The 20,385-nt window shown below is 36.8% G+C and overlaps 1 protein-coding gene, 1 non-coding gene and 2 pseudogenes across 4 annotated transcripts; 2 read left to right on the top strand and 2 right to left on the bottom strand.

The window, feature by feature from the left end:
• Positions 1 to 2,227: 2,227 nt before the first annotated feature.
• LOC148959862 (uncharacterized) lies at positions 2,228 to 2,953 on the bottom strand. The gene is made up of 2 exons (XM_089109721.1): positions 2,826 to 2,953; positions 2,228 to 2,503 (listed from the first exon to the last, which is right to left on the bottom strand). The coding sequence occupies exons 1-2, from the start codon at positions 2,856 to 2,858 to the stop codon at positions 2,228 to 2,230; spliced, it is 309 nt and encodes a 102-aa protein (XP_088965847.1). The 5' UTR covers positions 2,859 to 2,953.
• A 2,391-nt stretch (positions 2,954 to 5,344) lies between these two features.
• LOC148959861 (uncharacterized) lies at positions 5,345 to 7,139 on the bottom strand (annotated as a pseudogene). The gene is made up of 2 exons (XR_016143942.1): positions 6,897 to 7,139; positions 5,345 to 6,288 (listed from the first exon to the last, which is right to left on the bottom strand). The product of XR_016143942.1 is annotated as an uncharacterized LOC148959861 (transcript).
• A 2,955-nt stretch (positions 7,140 to 10,094) lies between these two features.
• Positions 10,095 to 10,167, top strand: Trnac-aca (transfer RNA cysteine (anticodon ACA)). Its single transcript has one exon. It is a non-coding gene; the product is annotated as a tRNA-Cys (tRNA).
• A 5,680-nt stretch (positions 10,168 to 15,847) lies between these two features.
• Positions 15,848 to 17,799, top strand: LOC148959859 (uncharacterized; annotated as a pseudogene). The gene is made up of 4 exons (XR_016143964.1): positions 15,848 to 16,124; positions 16,263 to 16,542; positions 16,630 to 16,792; positions 17,305 to 17,799. The product of XR_016143964.1 is annotated as an uncharacterized LOC148959859 (transcript).
• Positions 17,800 to 20,385: the final 2,586 nt, after the last annotated feature.

The raw sequence follows: 20,385 nt of genomic DNA, 5'->3' as shown, positions 1-20,385 counted from the left end.
TCATTTGACAAAACAGCATGAAATGGAGTTATTGTTTTGAAATCACACATTTTCTCCCTAACTGAATTGATTGCCAAACATTTAAAAAGTAATGACTTGATGTTCTCAATCTTGAGTTGTGAGATGTTTTCCTCTTTGCCAGTTAAAACAAGATCAAAAATCAAAAGTAAAACTGGAAGAGAAAATGCTTCTACTCCTACCCGAAAACAAGTTAAAGGCAATTTCTCTATATCTGTGCTATTGTGTGACATGTGATAGTTCCTGAAGGTATCTTTGAGTAACTTGGCAGTAGCATAGACAACAATCTCCATGGATGTAGGCTTTCTCATCACACCAAAAAAAGAAAGGATAGATTTTAGTTCGCTGTTACTGCCAAGAGAATTTTGCTGCTCGTTTGAAATAATGTCAAAAATGGAAGTTAGGTTTACATTCTCATTATTTATGTGCCTATCCCTCATTCTGAAAATGTAGTTGAACATAACTTTGAAAGCTTCCACTGGCGCTTTATCTACAAAAGCTCTATCCACAAAAAAACCTGTCATCAATCTCTGCCAGATTTTCTCGTCACTTCCCAAGTAATCTTTAACTTTCTTATTGAAAAACTTGCATGATAAGGCCAAATTTTTTAACTCGAAAAAGTTTAGTCTCTTGAAAATGTTGAAAGCACAATCATCTGAATCAAAGATGTTGAGAAAAATTGTTTGTGTAGAGAGATTCAAGTTCCCAGCATCTGCATCTGCATCTGCAAAGAGGGTCTTACTGGGTGACTGCTCAAGAAAGGGTTTTAAAAGACGTTTTATTTTGGTATTATAATCATACCATTCCCTCCAATGGTCATAACATATAACTTCATTTACCAGATTCTCAACTTTGTCCAGTCTGTGATAAGTTAAAAGGAGCATAGTGTTTTCTCTGTCTATTGAATCACCCCTCCCTCTAGCTACTTTCCTTGTTAAAGATCTTAAATTTTCGCTTTCACTACAAGCTGAGACTACACAAACAATTCTCCTCGTGGATTGTGGCTCGCAAGAAGATTTTGACAAAAGTTCTATTCTTGAGACGGTGAAGCTTTTATGTGGAAGTGGTGATAAAGACGGAGAGGCAAGTTGTACTTGACCTGGCTTGGCTGAAATTGGTGTTGACATTTTGCTTTTTTTAACAATCAGTGACTTAAGGGGACTGGGAGGAAATTCCGAGGCAGGACAAGGGGGTTCAACGTCACTTAACTGAGCATCAAAGAGGCCGCCACTGCATTCGCTTAAAATAGGTGTTTTTCAAGTTTCGAATTAGATAAACTTAAAGTGATTTCACTGGGGTGCTTCAATTGAATATGGTTGGCCATCTTCTTCTTTGAATAACCATTCTTAGTAAAATCACAAAATTTACAATGGTAGTGACTGGAATCATTTCTCTTGAAAATGCAGTCTTCCTTCTGGCAGTGCCTTCCATTTGAATTACTTTTTGAGAAAAAAATATAATAGTCCTGCACTCGAAACCCCGCCATGACAATTCCATAGGTGCTAAACCGAAAGTTTGAACTAGATAACCTGACTAGAAGTGAATTGGCCTAAGAGGAAGCAAGTACTAACTTTCAAGCACGCTGCAGCGGCAAGCACTGTGTGCTGTTTCCTCACTCCTCAAGGTCAACGTCTAAACCTTTCCCAGCAATCCAATCAAGACCTTCCAGGACCTTCCAAGACACAAAATCACTAAACTACACCGCGGGCTAAGAAGAACTAAAAACATTTGTCGCACCTTCGGTTTCATCATAGCGAGTGACTTTCCTAGAATCGATCGTCCAAACTGCGCAGACTCATAAAATGCACGCTCGCTGATTGGACCTCAACATTGGCAAACAGACAAAAGAAAATACAATGGGTGGCGTTTCTTGTATCCCCAACAAGATTTTCGAGCAATGGATGCTCATGGTTTTTGTAGTTGAGAATCTGGTAAATGAAGTTATATGTTATGACCATTGGAGGGAATGGTATGATTATAATACCAAAATAAAACGTCTTTTAAAACCCTTTCTTGAGCAGTCACCCAGAAAGACCCTCTTTGCAGATGCAGATGCAGATGCTGGGAACTTGAATCTCTCTACACAAACAATTTTTCTCAACATCTTTGATTCAGATGATTGTGCTTTCAACATTTTCAAGAGACTAAACTTTTTCGAGTTAAAAAATTTGGCCTTATCATGCAAGTTTTTCAATAAGAAAGTTAAAGATTACTTGGGAAGTGACGAGAAAATCTGGCAGAGATTGATGACAGGTTTTAAGCAATTCTTGCAACAGACGCACTCTTCTTCTTTTTTCATCACACGACACTTGCCACATTCACACCACACAGGTGGATCTATACTTCCTTCCATTTCTTCATGTATTTCTTCTCCGCTGGTGGTAGGGGCCTTCTTAACAAAGATACTCCAAAGTGTAGGAGCATATTTTGCCATACCTGCCAAAAGTTCTGTAATTTTGCCTTTATCCAGGTTATTACAAACTTCCTATAAAAAGGAAACCATTAAAAGTTTCATGTTGACTATATCTTTGAAACTGCTGACATAAGTTCATGAGAAGGGGCAGCTCTGCTTTCAATTTTTACACTTCTTTCAAAAATACCTAAAGTAGTGTTGCATTGAGTGTGTGTTGAAGGAGATAACTTTTACACATTTCATGTACAGTATTTATGTATAATGATACTTCTATCATTTGTTGTAAAATGTATATTATACATATATTTATCATTTGTTGTAAGTAAAGGATTTGCCAAACAGTATTGTTGCTAAAGGATTTTTGACACTGAATAATTGGCTCTCATTGGCTCACCTTAGCTTGCTGATAGGCATTGTTGGCTCTCATTTTCTGGCATTCTGGTATTGCCCTTATATCTTTTCTCTTTTCCTTTATTTTGAATGTTTTCTTTGTTTCTTTTCGTTGCTCTCATTTTTCTGAAGAACAGCTGCATTTGAAATCTTGGCAGTAAACTCCAGCATTGCGGCGTGGACAGCCTCGCTTACATTTGCTGGTACAATGACATTGCAAATGTCCCGTCAAACTGCTGTCAGATTGCTGCAAAAAATAAGAAAAGTAATGAAAATTTTCTCAATTTTTTTTTCCTTTTTCAAAAAGAAACAAATCAATTTTCTAGAAAACATTAGGTGACTATTCTTCATTACACAAAAATGAAGAATATAATAAAATTGAATCTGCCTTTGAAATTTATATAATCCTTCAACAGTATATAATGATTAAATTTCAGAGGAACGAGCCTATAGTATTTCAAACAAATTGATATCAAGATAAGGAAAACAACTGTTCAGAACTTAAGGAAATAAATGACCATCACCTCAGATGAAGGTAGACTTTGAAAATCAGAGAGGCTTCCATCACTATCACTGCAAGACTTGAAGTCTGTTTCACTAACAGCTGCCTAAGAAAAAGAGGGTTCACAGTCATTTGCAGGTGAAACATGAACTACACATATTTTGAGATCAAGACTTAGCTTTCTTTTTATAGTAATGCGGTACTGACAAATTCATTTCCAGTTCAACCACTTTTCTTAAACAAAACAATTTTTAAACAAAGACTTTCATGCATTCAAAGACTGTTGAAGTTGCTTGGGTCTTTTGCCCACTTTTTCCTACCCATAATTGCGCATCCTTTTTGTATCCTTTCAAATTTTGGAAAGTAATATTAAACTTAAGTAACAGGAAAACATTAGTAACAAGCAACTATTTATTTCAGTAAGGAAATCAATCATATTTTATATTTTTAATTATTTTCATGTATTTCCAGTAACCTTTAATTTACATATGGAACTTCAATGTTATAATGTTGAAACTGTGAAAATGAAAAATATTTACAAAAATGCCTTATGTTATATGTATTTTCTTAAATACTATTGTTTTAGAACTGTGCTGTACACATATACTGTCATTAAAGAAAATTGTTAAATTGTATCTGCAAATGCAAATGCATACCTCCTCCTTTTGGTTGGCACACTTATTTCTTTTACATTTGCAAAGTGATCCACATTTGCTGCTTCCTTTTGCACATGGACAACCCCTTTTGCACATCCCTTTGCAAGTGCATTTTGTGATAGGCTCATCCGTATCCAGTGATAATTCCATGAGGGATCTGATGAGAGTTGTCATGTCCTTGTAAATAGTTTTACGCTATGGACTCCCTATGGAGCAAATACTCTATTTAGCAAGCCTATTGTATTATGAAAGATTACTATTCGCTGTATGATGCTTACAGGTTATGTTATGTTATGTTTGCGAAGTGATAGTTTCTCTCTTGCGTTAACCTCAAAGTGCAGGTTATGACAAGAGTCACCTCGGCCTGAAAACTGCTGCCAGCAAATGGTCATTGCCTATTGTAAAACGTGTACTAAACTTTTTGACAAAAAGACATTAGTAACCACAAGTTAAAATGTTATAAAGGCAGTGTTTTTACAACTTTCACATGAACAGCTAGAAGCTGCGTTTGTCAAAAAAGAGATTCTTATCAGGAATCCAGAACTTAGGCCAGCCAAGGAAAGAATTGTGTACTTACTCTGCTCTAGCTCGCATAACGAAGGATTCTTCATCTTTCTTTTCTTTTCCAAATACAAGTAATCTGCTTCCAATTGCCGATAAATTGATGGTTTCTATATCGTCAATAGATCTATACCGTCGTTTTCTAGCCATATTTCTCGAGCTCTGGTGCGTGTGAAACAAGACGATGCGCCGCACATGTGATCACTTTGACGAAAGCATCAATGCGCACGCTTGAGTTGAATTTAATTGCATTGTATTTTTAAATCTGGCGACTTATGTCCGTTGATTTACTTTAAGGGAGACCATCCCTATATGACACAAGTGCAGCTGCAAATGAATGTCTATGAAATAAAGAAATGCTACTTTGCCGTCTGGAATCCTCAGTTTTGTTTTTTTACAGACATTCAGTATGATGAAGACTTTGACAAATCTTTACAAACATTGGTAAAATTTCATAAATATCATATTGCACCAGAATTGGTGACAAGAAAACTTGAGTTGGAGAATGCTCAGAAGAAATCAATAACACAGGATAGCAATGCGGAAATTTTTTGCATCTGTCAGCAGCCTGAATGCGAGGGTGATGAAATGATAGGATGTGATAATCCCTCATGTAAATAAAAGTGGTTTCACTTTACCTGCATAAAGCTCAAAAGAGCACCAAAAGGGGTATGGTACTGTAAATGTTGCAAATAAAAACAAAGAAAGCATTATATACAATGTAAGATACATTTTCAACCTTTTTTTCTTAGATTTTCAAAAGTGTTCATAGATGTACAAGCCACAATAATCAGTTTTTAGGTGTCAATCTCTTTCTTCTTCATTGTCTTCCTTATATACAATGCTTGGCATGAGATTTATTAAGCATGCACATACTGTCACTAATTTTTCAATGTTTGAAGTTGCATCCATGACTTCATTAGATTTGCCTTTTACCAGATTAAAAAAAATTGGTAGAGATCCTTGGGAGAGAATTGCAAATCGTTTTTTAGATTACCAATGTCACGCTCTACATGGATGCGCACATTGGCAATTTTTCTTGTTGTCTCTACCTCCTTTGCACTCAACTGTTTTTTTCCTTTTGTGAATGCTGGGATTATAAGCTCAGCACTACAGCCAGCAGCAAAATCATCTTCAAGGGTAAACCCCCTATCTGCCAAAATCTGGTCTCTTGGATGGTGGTAATTTAGGCTAATAAACCCAGAATCACGTACAATTTCATTATCTGTGCTTCTTCCACCTTATGCAGGAGAGAGAAATGTGATTGATCCAAGAGAATTGCAACAGATAAGAAACTTCACAGTGCTGTGTTTCTTGTAGTTGTAGTAAACTTGGGCTCTTGCTTTAAGATTCTTTGGACGTTCAATGAATGATGGAGATAAATTTTGGAAAGTTTGCCTTGAAAACTGGAGGAAGAGTTGAAAACAAATTTTCTCTTTCGGCCAATGTATTAAAAATTTGAGATTCTGATACAAAACCTCGATAATCTTATGGGAAATTCCATTGATGGTGGTGAGTGCTAACTTGGTTTCCATACTCAAAAACTGAAATGGTAGATTTAGTCTTAGCCGCACAAGAACCAAAAGGACCTGGTTCTCAGGAGACAGTTTGCTTTGTTTGTACACAAACAAATGCGGAATTAATGTGTCTGCAATGATGTTAAAGACTTTGCATGACAGTCCTGTCAAATATTTTGCAGCATCATCATTGTCCTTCATGACATTTGGGTTGTATGTTGATAATAGAACCTGGAAAGATTTGATAAAGTTAGTAAAGTAAATTAAACAAAAATGGATAATTACATTTTAGAGCCATTTATCTTTGCTTGAATATCTAACTATTGAAAAAATTGAATTTATTCAGGCATTTGAACTTGTTGGATTTTGTCTAAACTAACAAGATTTGTCTATAACAGTTAATCTTCTCTTACTTGAATTACAATAACTGGAATTACAATAACCTAATTGAACCTATATGACAAATTTATAAAGTCATAGCAAGCATATGTGGGCAAACAAATAAATCCATTGATATGCAAAATATTTTAGAAAATAAAATATCTAATTGGGGTCTCGGATTTCCTTTTTTATCAAAAAGGCTTTTTAATCATACTAACAAGAGGGGGATCAGTTGCTCCCTCTAACCCTTGTTACCTTCCTTTGTTTAAAAACAGGCAATGATCTTTCTTTTTAGAAGCTCAGAGGTTTGATCCCCAGCTGACCTTTTAACTACTGTAACTTAGATATAACTGTCGTAACTTAAATCTTTTGAAAGATCAAAAATTTAACTGATGAGAACAGTTTTTTACCGAAGCTTTATTAAGAAATGTGGTCATTAAATCTTTAATACAACCAACCTGCTGCTCTATACAACTGATTTTGGTAAGCAGATGATTTTTTTCTCTCCTCAAGTAATCGATTTCCATCGCTTCATTCATTTCAGATACATTATTACTTTCAATAATTTTGAATGGCCTTTCAATCGGTTCTTCCACTTCAATATAGACCACTGAAGACGTTGTTAAGTCGGGATTGGTTGCTTGAGCTGGCTTTTCATATTTTGCTCTTTTCTTTGCACTCTCGTATCTTTGCAGCTGCATCTTCCATTTAACTTCATCATGTTTTTTGAACAGGAATACATTTGGAACGTAATCATGATGACTTGGATCTGCTGACGGTCGGCCTAAAATAAATGGGCCTAAAAGTTTACGAAAACATTCAATTTTGTAAAATTCTTTCGTTAGAGAAAGGTATGTGATAGATATTGAATTTTAGTTTGCAAATTTATTTCATATAGTTTAGTTTTTACTTGTTTTAAAATGTTCGGAGCATACATAAACATAGTTGCTTCCTGGATACCAGGCACTTCCATCGGCGTTTATTCTCTTCATGGCCTGAACCCACTTTTTCCATTTCTCACTGTTTTTTGTCTTGTTTAGGAAAATATGGAAGCTAATATCCTTCCCCATCATGTTTAGCCTGCATCACAGACCAAAAACTTCCGTGAAGTGTGTGGTCTGTGCGCTACTGGCGATTCTCTTGTTCGACGAAGAGATAATTAATGCCATAATTATTCAATTTATGCGTTCAGTTCTCTGCTTGAGAACGAGATTTTTCAAACGCTATTAAATTTGTAATGGCGGATGACGTTTGTGTGTTGTGCAACCTCAAACTTGAAAATTTGACGGATAGAAATTTAGTTGATTGTAGCACGCGAAAGCTTTGTATAAGAAAAGAAATCAATGATCTCCCATTCAAAGTACCAATAGATCGTAGCAAATATGTCTATAAGCGGTGTTTGTGGCTGAAACCAGCACTGAAACTTGTTCAAGCAAAACTGAACAGGCAAATGATGATATGTTAAACTACCAATGTGCATTCATGGAGTATGGGATGATTCTCAGAAATTTTCAGAGGGAGATGGCTCAAGGATTGTTCGCACTTGGAAGTTCATTCTTCCATTTTTGAAGGCTGATGGATCATCAAGTAAAAAGTATGCTCTAGAGGGTTTCAACTTTCTTTGTCAGGTTAATGCATTTTTGTCAAAGAAGGATGCCCATCTTTTAATCTGGAATAGAAGTGTAAAAAACAGAAATGGTCCAAGTGGTAATATTCCCCTTGATCTTGCACTTGAGCACCACAATAAAACTTGTTATGAGGAAGCTTGGTGCAAATGCTAGAAACAAGTCTATTCTAGGTAGATACTCAAAAGCATTGGTCACCAACAAGAAACTAATAGAGAATTTTGACCATATGTCTTGGATAATCAAAAGATCTTGAAAGCATATCACTAAAACGACCACTGTGGATTTGGACAAAATTGTTAACCAGTTAGTATCTTCAAATGCCTTCTCAGAAACAGAAAACACTTTTGTGACATTGACATTAGTATTATAAGTGACTTTGACTCAAGAGTTTTATTCAAGTGGATCAATGATTACAAGAAAATAATTCATTTAAATAAATGTGTCTAATATAAACTGTTTATGTTATAAAAAATTCATCAGTGTCTTTATTTGTTCTTTGCTGTCTTGCAATTGTTGACAATACTCTCCCTCCTCCAAAGACAACATAGTAGAGTCCATGTCTAACCTGCCAAATGCGCTGTCCATTAAGAGATCAGGAAGTTCTGTGTCATCTCGTAAATCAGCCCAGAAACCTGTCATACTCTCATCACCATATCCAGTGTCCTCCTCTATTGTGAGGGTAAGTGCATGAATATTAATGCCTGTATCATGGAATTGTTCCGCAATTATCGCAATGATGTTGTTGGCATGTACCTTAAGCCATACTTCCACATGCTTGTAAACATCTTTGATTGAAAAAATTTCTTCCAAATTCTCAATTACTTGCTTAACTTGATTGCTTCCAAATTCAATATATAAATTTGGATATGCGACAGGAACACCCCTGTTAATATGGTAAAAAGGTTCAACATTAGAAGTAAGTCATAGAATGAGGTTAGAGAAAGCACCAATTTTTTCAATATTTGAAGCAAGCTTTTTCAGTTGACACATTGGGCAATTAATTCACACATTAATGCAGTTATCGATGTTAGAGGACATAATAGGGATGATGCTGATTGGTTTGGTAATTTAGAAGTTGACAGAAAAATTGCATGCAAGTAGCATTTGTTTGAAAAAGTTGGAAAAGTTATATTCTTTTTGGTTGAGTTGTCCATGATTTCAGTGTCCTCAATCTTCTTTAGAAGAAATTATTTGCAACTTCTCTATCCAAAAATTAAATCCTAAGACAATCCTAAAAAGTTAATTCAGCCTTCACCTACCCAAAAGTTTTTATCCATTTTTGGAGGGACATGATGGACCATACTTTGAAAACCTCCTTGGCATCACCATTGTATCGGAGTTGTTTTTTGCAGAAAATGTTACAAAAACTTAACACTTAAATTTAACTTTCCTGTAATTACACCTTTGCTAAAGGCCATCATTCTCTTTTACGCCACCCATTTCAATTAAGCCCCACTGAAATAAACCTTTTGGTTAGTTTTCTTAAATTTTATTCTGTCTTCCTACAGGGTGTTTAAAACGAATTGCAATACCAGTATCAAAGGTTTCATTCATCGTCTGAAGGGGTATCCGAGTAAAACATATCATAAACTCACCATTGTTAAATACAGTGAGCCTCGTCTATGGCTACACCAATGCAATGATCTCTGAACTCCTGTGATGAAATCAATGACCTCCATATGTCCTTTGACAAAATACATTCAGGTGATATTTTAGTAAAAGCGTTGTTGTTTCTTTTACTAACTAAATTTTGTGTTAGTTTATATATATATAACTTCTCACCTAGGTGTGTGCAGAAGCGAAGAGTTGAGACAACTTCTTTTTCTCTGTACCAGAACTCGATTCATCATTTTTACTATCTACACAACTATAATAAAACATTTTACAGACAACAGGATTTTGAAGATAATTAATTCTTCAGGTCCTCTGCACTTTGTGATGGAGCTGCGATGGCTCCCCTGTGTATCTGGTAAAAGAGAGGGGCAGTGCGGGTGAATGACTCGGCCTTGGGTGTTGGCTTGAAAGCACGACCCGATAGCTCAGCGGTAGAGCACTTGACGTACAAAGTCAGGGGTCGTGAGTTCGAGCCTCGCTCGGGTCGGTTGTTTTCCCGCACTCTCTATTAATTAATTATAATAAAACAGCTCATTATAGGGGATTAACTAAAACAAAGCGAATAGAAAAGCTAGGCTACAAAGCGAATGTAAATACAATAAGAATAAAAGCTGTTGTGCGTATGTGGCTGAGTATATGGCTGATTAAGTGCAAATAAAATCACGTATTATAAGTTCACTATAATGTGTATACCCGAGAATAATGTCCTGCTTGAACATTTCCAATTTTCTCAGCCAGATTTATGGCCTGGTCGTGAAGCGCAACTGCTGATACACCACAGTCAGACATCTTTCTAACTTGATCTTCCATCAGTGCTTTTAGTGACTAACAACAATTAATGTGCTAATTCCGTAACATTGATTCTCCAAAGCATCAACGACAAACAGTGGGGCTTGGAAACACAGCGACTTACCATAACCTGTATTGGCACTCATATACACGTCATAACCATTTATAAAAGCCTTTATGACGCTACACTGATCATCCTAAATCTTTTCAATATTAAAAAGGTAACAAATGAATTTGATAGCATCTAAAAATTTACTTTCATCGTATGAAATAGCTCGCTTTGAAATAATTTGATCCTCCATTTTGCCATCAGTTACCGTATTGTGTGGATAAATTAACTCCACGATTTTGTGGAGCTGCATAAATTATCAGACAAGAGAATCACCCGTAGCACACAGACCATACACTTCACAGAAGTTTTTGGTCTGTGACGCAGGCTACATCATGTTGTGATAACACAGCTTTTTGGCATTTTTTAGGTGAAATATCTTCGAAGTTTTGATCTTTGATGCGCTCACATACAGTGCCTCAATACAGTTAACACGAATTGTTTTCACCGCCCATCTTCTTTTAATTTTTTTCTTTAACATTAATTTTCTTTGGCGTAAGAAAGTGCCTCTTAAAGCTAAGCAAAGGAAAGTTTAGTATAAAGTGTCAGGCCCCAGAAGATTTAAATTTAAATTTTTATGGATCTACTAAATAGACAGTCATCCCAAAGTAATTCTTCTTCCATGTATTTCCAAATGATGAACAACAAATATAAAACAGATATACAGACTTTGACTTTGATGCAGAAATATTTTACTCTAAAGCAGTGCAATTATCATATGCCAAAAGATTTGATGCGTTTAAGAGAGTTAGCATTCAGAAAGAAGTTGACTAGCCTTAGCAGTCTATTTTTTTTTACTAGCAAAGGCTTTAACTCACATCTTTGTCCAAGTTTCTATTTGTAGTTGTAGTGACCTGTGGCTTGTATTTGTAGTGACCCTGCCTAGGCCTATTTTCCATCCTACGCCATACACTTGTTTCTGCCTATTCAACACATTCCACTTAACACGTAAGACATTTCCCAACAGGCAATTACGACATCATCATCATTAGTCACCATGACGACCATCAGCATCAAAACACTGCTATTCCCACATGGCATTTCCTCTCCTTTGATCTGTCGTCACCTTGCCTCTCCCAATCTATGCATTGTTTTCCTGGCGTCATTCAGTTATATTTACAACAATCAGTTTAGTATATATGTATGTAGATAGATTCATTTAATTTAGTTACGATAACCCCAGTTCAAGTCAACACGTGTCTTACTGAAGCTCCTCTGCCTCCGTGTTCTCTGCACGTTAAATAAGACTACATCAAAGATCTACTCATCAACGGAGAGTCGTCACAGAGACACAAGTATGATAGGTAACGCCGCTCAACAAAAACTTGCGTTCCTTTATATTCTCTGAAAAGTGCCTGCATTTTTAGTAATTTCATTGGTCAACTTTTGTTAATAATTCTCTTCTATGATGAGTCTTATGCCCTTAAATTTTTATCAATAATTTGGATGTCCACAAAACTACACTTCTTTCTATAAAATTCCACATGTTAAACCATTAGAAAACCAAGCACCATTTGCCACACATTTTGTTGTTATTTTGCTAGTGTTGCTATGCTTATTGAGAAATCCTTTAATGTTGCATCATTGTTGTTTTGGGCAATATTATGAGGGGGCAAGCCTATTGTTTTCACAAGGTGACATCACATTTGTCCATTCTTTTTAGAATAAAAGACCTCTGTCTTCCAAAAATGTTGGGGGACAACTGCCTCCCTTCATCCCCTCTGGGTGTCTGCCACTTTTTATTGTTTGTTTTTATTTCTCCTCCTAAAATTACAATAATTTTAATCATTGCATCCATCAAAGACAGAAAATAATTTCTTCAGCGTTTCCGGGAAATGGGCGTGGTCGGTCAGTCAAAATGGGTTTTGAGAATGTCAAATTTTTTTCTGGATCTGCCCCTGATGACATGCCCTGTCCACCTAAGTTGACATGCGGTAACCATTTTTTCAACACTCGGCATTTCTGCCCTTTCCAGTACTTCAAAATTTGATATATGATCTTTCCATGAAATGTTCATTATTGGCGGAGATGTCACTGCTGCACTTTATCAAGTCTCTTATTGTGAGGTCTGTATAAAGTCCACGTTTCAGAGCTGTATAGAAGCGTTGGTATCACAATGGCTCTATAGACTTTCATTTTGGTCTTCAAATGGATTCCTCTCTGGTCCCACAGAGGGTTGCAGATCGGATTCTCTTTGTTATTTCTGCGTCTATACTTCCATTGTTGGAAATGTTACTGCCAAGGTAAGTGAACTTGTCTACCTCAGTCAGTGGGGTGCCGTTCAGGAGCACTTCACGAGGGTCCATCTTTGTGTTTTGGGTGTCTTGAATTAGGAATTCTGTTTTCTTGGTGTTGATCGTTAGTCCAAATCGCTTTGATGCTTCAGCAAAGGCTGTCAGTAGGTCTTGCATTGCCTGAAGACTGTGAGTTACAATAGCCGAATCATCTGCAAAAAGCAGCTCTTGAATCAGTTGTTCCCGTGTTTTACTCTTTGCTTTGAGGCGCCTGAAGTTGAAAAGATCTCCATCACCTCTGGTTCAGATGTAGATATCACCAAGTTCTTCTGACATGCTTTTTAGGACTGCAGCAAGGAAAATAGTGGATAGAGTTGGCGCAAGAACACATCCTTGTTTCACACCGTGTCCGACACTAAATGAGTCTGAACATCCATCACCACAGCAGATGTTGGCAGACATGCCGTTGTGGAAACTCCGTAGCACTCTGATGAAAGTTTCTGGGCAACCATAGCAACTCAATAGCTTCCACGATCAGGGCCTATTTTAAGAAATTTTCAATACTGCACATTTATAATTATATTTTTTTATAGGAAATTTTGTTGTTGCAATCAGCGCAAACCCCTTTGAGCCCCAGGTGTCTTAGCCATGCAAGCGTAGCGAGGAAATGCCCCGAATTTTGAACACGTGTACAGGCCATGACGCAGAAATCACAAACAGACAGACGATAATATACACAATCAACAATAACACTTCAAAACATAAACAGAACAAACAGTAGCTATAAAACTTGAATAGAAACGTGGTCATTCATCTCTTGTAAATGTAGTCACTATCTCGTGATTTGTCGGGACAGTACAACTAAAAAGTTTTATTAGGTTCTTTATCTTTCTTTTTATTTAGTTTTTGTATGTCAGTAGCCTCCCTAAATGTTTGCACAAACCACTCCTGTTGGGTTGCCTTAGAAGGCTCGACTGCTCTGTGTCGTTTTTCACTCATCCAATATAAGGCAGCAGGTCTTGGGTCAAACTCAGCAAGGGTTGGCACATTCATATTTACATACAAATTGTGGGCAAGTGTCTCGTTGGATAAGCTGCTGCGGTCAGATGTTTTTAGCTGGTTATACAGACTTATAACCCTTTCGACGTCAGCAGAATGTGCAGTACAAGCTGCTATTCTTGCATATACAGTGCACAAAGTGCTGAATTCCTTCATTCTGCAGAAGTACTCTACCGACTCTAACAATGACAATGACTTCAATGCAGGTATATTTTTGGCATCAATATACTCTTCCAATAAACAGGGCAGTGAAAGATCAGCTGCAATCTTTTCATGAACATTAACTAATTCATTTTCATTGGAACGAAAAGAAATAAATTTCTTTAGCATGCTGCTGAGCATTTCGTCATATGAAAGCCTCTCTTCAATGAAATTTTTTAACGATTCTAATATTTCATAGCGAACAGCTGGAAAACTTCGCAAAGATTCACTTACGTAACGATGGTGTTCATTTCTTCTTGGATTCCTATTTTCTCATTCAATTGTTCACCGTGAAAAATGTTTTTCTCTTGGTCAAAATCTTTGTAAAAAGCAGCTTCCCAGCCTCCAACAACTCGTGATTGATCGAGGAGATCAAGCCTTTTAAGGCAGTCAGCTTTCCATTCAGGTAGATCTGTTAAATTGAACTTGTCATCTTGCATTTTCTTCTGATATCTTGAAAATACCAACAACAAATCACCAAGAAAAGCTAAGAGATGCACGTTTTGGATAGCTGTGAGGTATTTGTAGTAGCCTTGCAATGATTGGTCCGTTCCTGTTAAAATAATTCACCAAAGCCCGCCAAGAAACGAGGACAGATTCCAACAGTGAGGAATTAAATTCACTCCAACGTACTGCAAACAGTTTCGGAAGCTCGCGAAGTTGCAGTGAGTCTGATTTGGCGATATCCCTAAGCTCTCTTGAACGCAAACCAGACATATGAGAAAATGAAGACATAGAAACAAGTGTCGAAAATATCGACTTAACTTCTTGCACACTTTGGGAAACGCTTTTCCAAGCAAAGTCCATTCTGTGTGCGGTGCACCACACCTTTATCAATGGCAAGCCAAATTCTGTATGTTCTTCAGTTAAGGTTGCCCAGAGACTTTTCTTATGTCCTGTATTAAGGTTGGTGCAATCCGTTACAAGTAAAGTCAACTTTTCTGCAACCGATTTCCAATTCGAAGTTATGGATACAGCATCTTTCACTGCTTGCACGTATCATTGTGTGCCCCTGTCTTTTGACTCTGCAAGCCCGAGAAACAGAACCTCTAATTTCCCTTCTTGGTTGATAATTTTTGCAATCACATGGCAGTTGTCAATTCTTCTTCTGTCAACTGATCCATCGCAAGGAAGTGAAAGTGCAAGACAGTTTTCAAGCTTTGATTTGACGTTATCTTGATCTGCCACGACGATGCAATTCAGAAAGGCCTTATGCTGGCTTGGAGTGATGTATTGGAAAACCGAGGACGGTGGATTGAACGTACTGAACTCTTCTTGAAAATCTAAGCCAGCAGCTATCATTCTTGCTATTTCCCTCTATGGCCAACTCCAGGCGGAGAGAGTGAGCTTTTTTGCATCATTGAAAACGTTTATCATAAGTTTTGCTATTTTGTTTTGTAACTCAGCACTTGCTTTTGCCACCGTGCTTCCTAATTGACGGTGGCAAAAGCAAGTGTTGACGGTGGTAATTGATTGTTAAATAATTTGAATTTCATAGTCTCTGCACCTGTCATGGGTTTTAGGATTATTCTTGATTATTTTGTGGTTTTTCAAAATTTAAGAACTACACAGTATGTACTGGCTTTTTGTATTTTATATTGTGATTTATATTCTTTTCTTGAAACCTGATTCCAAGACAAGGATATTCCGAGTTAAATAAAATATTGTATTCATTAGGAATTATAGTTATGAATATTTATAGCTCAAAACATTTGATTTTTCAGGTTTAAAGCTCTCAATACACTGATTTTGAGAAAGAAAAAAATATTTTCAACATGCTACTTAATAGCCCTGAAGATTTTGAGCATTCTACAAAGCCATCAGCAGAAAGGGGGCATAACTTCATGTGTACCTTGAACACTGAGAAAGTACCTTTTTTTCTGCTCGAGCTGATGATAATGGTGCCTATCACAAACGTGGAAATGCTTCAAGATACTATTATGTAAAGGATGACATCTGTCAGGTTACTCGTGTAGATAATGATGGTAAACACTACATAAAGGTACGAGATAACTCAGCTACTAGAGCCAAGCCAGTTTTTGTGAAAAATATGTGAATCATGTTTTTGTTTATCGACTGTGTCGTCACTACAGACATAGCAAATCAAATTACCTTTTATAATATGATTGCCACTATCAGCAATGCTAAACAAGATTCTGCCCCACACAAATTTTACATGTATTTGAATAGATGGAAAGAGGATGTCAAAGATCCAAAAGATTTTGTAGATGAAAGACATGGGAATGCCACACATCCCCATTCAGGGCCATACTACAGAAAGGAGGAACAGGTTTTCACAGATGTCTGTAAAAGTCTGAATAATGGAATGTCACCAAATGAAGCATACCTTTCAATCAGCAAAAGAAATGCAAATGCAACATCCATAAGTCAAATGCTTCATAGTCCAAAAGTTGTGCATAACCAGAAGCAGAAACTTTACCAACAAGGAAACGGAAACACTCTCAATGATGTAGAAGATTTGATTGACTTGCTGCATAGTGGATCATTTGTACAGTATGTGAACTTTGATTTCACTTCAAACTCTTCAATTATTTAGACAGTGCATATGTTGAAGGACATGTACCGCTTCTGTGTGCTTGGCAATGCTACCTGGGTTGTAGACACAACATTGAAAGTTGCTGATGGCTTTTGGTTGACTGATTCCTCTTATGAAAATGAATCCCTACTTGATTATAGAGGAAACCATCCAATTTTTCCAGGTAAATATTCAAAAGTATAATATCAAAGCCCTGTGTTTGTTATTAAGAGATGCCAGGGGCGTTATTAGAGTGGGGGTACAGGGGGTAACACCAACACTTTGTGTCCCTCGGCACATAAAAGAAGAGATTTTTCTGACCCTGTAACCTTTTTGCAATAGTTGTAACATATTATCATTTCTGAAGTAGTTAAAGATAATGACACCAAATAAGAATTTAGAAATTATGCATTTCCAGCAACAAATGCCTTTTAAGTACTTTGGTTAATGAGTTTTTTAATACAGTAATCTCCCAATAACTTTAGTCCATTAGTGCCTTTGCACTGGACCTTTCAAAAAACTTTCAAATAAGGATTCATCAGTGAACTCACACCCCCTTAACTCAAGCATACTTGGATTTTTTTTATTTCCTTGCAGCAACTTGTTCTTGTATCTTGAATTTATGTTCTTGTTTCTTAAATATGGATATGGGTATATGTAGGTTTTTGATTATACTTAATGATATATTATTCTTAGGTCCAAGTCAATGGCATTTTAGAAAGTACCAGGAAGCATTCAGGCATTTTGCTGGTGAGCTTATAATTGCTGAACCAAAACTGTTTGGAATAAAGAAAATTGGGCATGATCTAGATCATGCACTTGTTACAGGTTTGGGCAGTGTATTACCAGAAGCAAGACATTTGTGGTGCACCCAACATATGCAAAATGCTGACTCCGCAAAACTGGCAAAAATGGGCGCAAAACCAGTCAGCGCATCATGGCTGATATTTATGGCTACCAAGCCAATACCTTGGAGTCCAAAGGTCTAGCTGATGCAATAAACTGGAAGATCTTCAGTCCAAGTTAGCCAACCTGAAACAAATTTGGGATGAGCTTTTGCCAGGGTTCCATTGTTCGATTCAGAAGCACAGGTCTGAAATCTTTGAGAAATGCCTAATATTATCAGCAAGAGAGGACCTCAATATAAATGGCAGATTCTATAGCAGTGGCTTAGAATTGAAGCACAGGTAATAAAAATTTATTTTGATTGTTATTTAGATTATCCTGACCTTCATGATAGAGAATCTCCAGAGAGTCTGCGTCTGCTCTATTCTCCAGAATGTTAAATTGATGCTTAATGCAGCTGATTTAAATAATTCTTATCATGACTTGATTGAGCAAATTGTTTGCGACAAAATAGCAAAGACTGCATGGTCCATCGCTGTCCTGACTCCAGGGGTCGACAACTTGAAAGAATTCCTGAAAAAAAGCTTTAAACCGATGATAGTGATGATAATGATGGTGACAGTGTTGAAGAGAATATAACTTTTAGTCAATGGACAACAGTAGACAGGTCAGAACTTATAATCCAAAACCTCCAAACAGAAGATTTCATATTTATTTTAGCAAATAAGATAGATGCATTAACTGCACACTATTATATATTTCCAAGGCACAGGCCCAGCATCTCAAGGAATGTAAAGAAGAACTTCAACAAGATGACTTTATAATATTGTTAGACTTTGCGGAAAATCTAGAGTTTGTCATCCAAGATGAAATTCAGAGCTACCATTGGCATCAACAAACATGTAGTTTGCATCCAGTTGTCATCTATTATAAAAGGGACAACATTCTTTGTGACAAATCACTCTGCATGGTATCAGATGATTTAGACCATGACACCAGCTTCGTTTACAAAGTTATGTCTTTCACGATATCATTTTTAAAAGAAAAACTAAATCCAAAAATGAAGTTGGTGCACTACTTTAGTGATGTAGTGGTCAATATAAAAATTATAAAAAATTTCTGAACGTTTGCCTACACGATCATGACTTCTCAGTTTCATGTTGGAAGAACAATTAAGCGACTGGTTACAAGGGCAAGTCTACAGAGACCACAGGAAGGCCAAATTCTAACAGCAAGACAAGTACGTGAATTCTGTGTAAAAGAAATTAAAGTAGTTGCCAGCATCTTTGTTTGTAAAGAGGAGATTGAGTTACTTAGATTTAAGCTTGATAAAAGGTACCAGAAAGCTTCAACCTTGCCTGGAACCTCAAAGCTTCCATCATTTCGTCCCACTCACTGAAAGAGTTATTGGTGCTAAGCGTGTTTCAAGTGAGAATTACTATACAATCAAGTATTATATTAATGGAGGGTCAGAAATTGACAAAGTGGGTGAAAATGTGATGGTTGACAGGCGTGGATCCAGCCTGAATTCTGACCTATGCAATGCAAAGGTTGTTAGAAAGAGAAGCCACGCCCTTTTGAAATGCCCAAACTTTTCTTAAAGGTAATGTGTCCATATAAAAGGACTGCATATATCCAAATTGTCAAGTAATATCAAAATAAGGTCTTGTGGTTGGTCAGTATTCTTGCGATGCAAAACTGCTCACGTAAAAAGCTAACCTAACAGCAGGGTAGATATACAGAACGACTGTAATGTCTGGGCCGATGACATGAAAAATCACATGTTTCTGAACCCCCGCAAAGTTGCTTACTTTAGCTGGACACATTACCTTTAATAAAATTTGTATCTCTGATATTGAATAGGGGATTCAAGAAAGGAATTCTAAGGAAACGATTGGCAAAGAATGGGGGTAGGGTCCCCCCTCGGGGAAGTAATTCTAATTAGGTGGGTTTGAGTAATTTTGGAGTGCTGATCCCGAAAATCGATGTTATACGGGCAAGTTGGGGGGCCTTCAGCCTCTATTTCATACCAAAGTCTCGTTTTCAATCAAAATAGAGCAAGTTGCTTTTTAAGGGAAGTATCTAAAATTCCCCTTCGGGGAAGTATCTAAAACTTATTGGATCTAGATAATTTTAGAATACTGATTCCAAAATTCAATATTATAAGTACGTATAAGGAGGCGTTTGGCCTCAATTCCTTGTTTAAATCTCGTTTTCACGCAAAAGGACAGAAGTGGCTTGATAAGATTCCTCCCAATTAAGAAATTTTTCCAAATTTAGCGCAATAGGGTTATTGTGGTGTACTGATTCTAAAAAATAATGTTTTGAGGCCTTTTGGGGGTCTTTTTGGCTCCACTTCTAACAAAGTATTGTACATTGCATCACATTACAGTACACCAAATTGTAACACCTAATCTGAAAGCAAATGAAACTGCAATGCCTGTGATTGTTGTTGGTATGTCTCAAGATCATCAGATGGTTTTGTGAAATGGTGATTGCGATCAAAGTTAATGGAAGGCGAAGAGACTGAAACAAGAAGCGAAGTTTACACGTGGAGAAGACCACGTGTAACATGTGTATGATATGTAAGGGGGCTTTTTCCAGACATTTGTGTGATATGTAAGAAGAAGGTTTCAAAAGTGAATGCTATTCCACAGTCGCTATCTAAGATTGTAACAGAAGCTGGTGAGAGTACTTTGAAATAATCTGCAAAGGTTAGATACGACTATGACATGATTATTGCAGTTTCAAAAACCAATAAAAAAATGCTATTTAGATTACACCAAGATTATTCGACAAAAAGCCTCTACAGTAACATCTACTGACGACGACGATGAAACATTTGGTAACTTTGATGCAGTACCGTCGTTGATTGAAAATGATATTCTTGAAGGTCAGCAGTGCTTGTCAATGGAGACCATCATTGTAGAG

The sequence above is a fragment of the Rhopilema esculentum genome, chromosome 8 (genome assembly GCF_057945365.1).
Source record: "Rhopilema esculentum isolate cy_ngs chromosome 8, ASM5794536v1, whole genome shotgun sequence".
Classification (NCBI taxonomy): domain Eukaryota; kingdom Metazoa; phylum Cnidaria; class Scyphozoa; order Rhizostomeae; family Rhizostomatidae; genus Rhopilema; species Rhopilema esculentum.
This window is presented reverse-complemented; position numbering and strand designations above follow the sequence as displayed.

Excerpts from the sequence above, each read along its gene's own strand:
- LOC148959862 (XM_089109721.1), bottom strand. The coding sequence starts at position 2,858 with ATGAGAGCCAACAATGCCTATCAGCAAGCTAAG. Across the intron at positions 2,504-2,825 it reads ATGCCTATCAGCAAGCTAAG|GAAGTTTGTAATAACCTGGA; the intron begins GTGAGCCAATGA and ends TCCTTTTTATAG.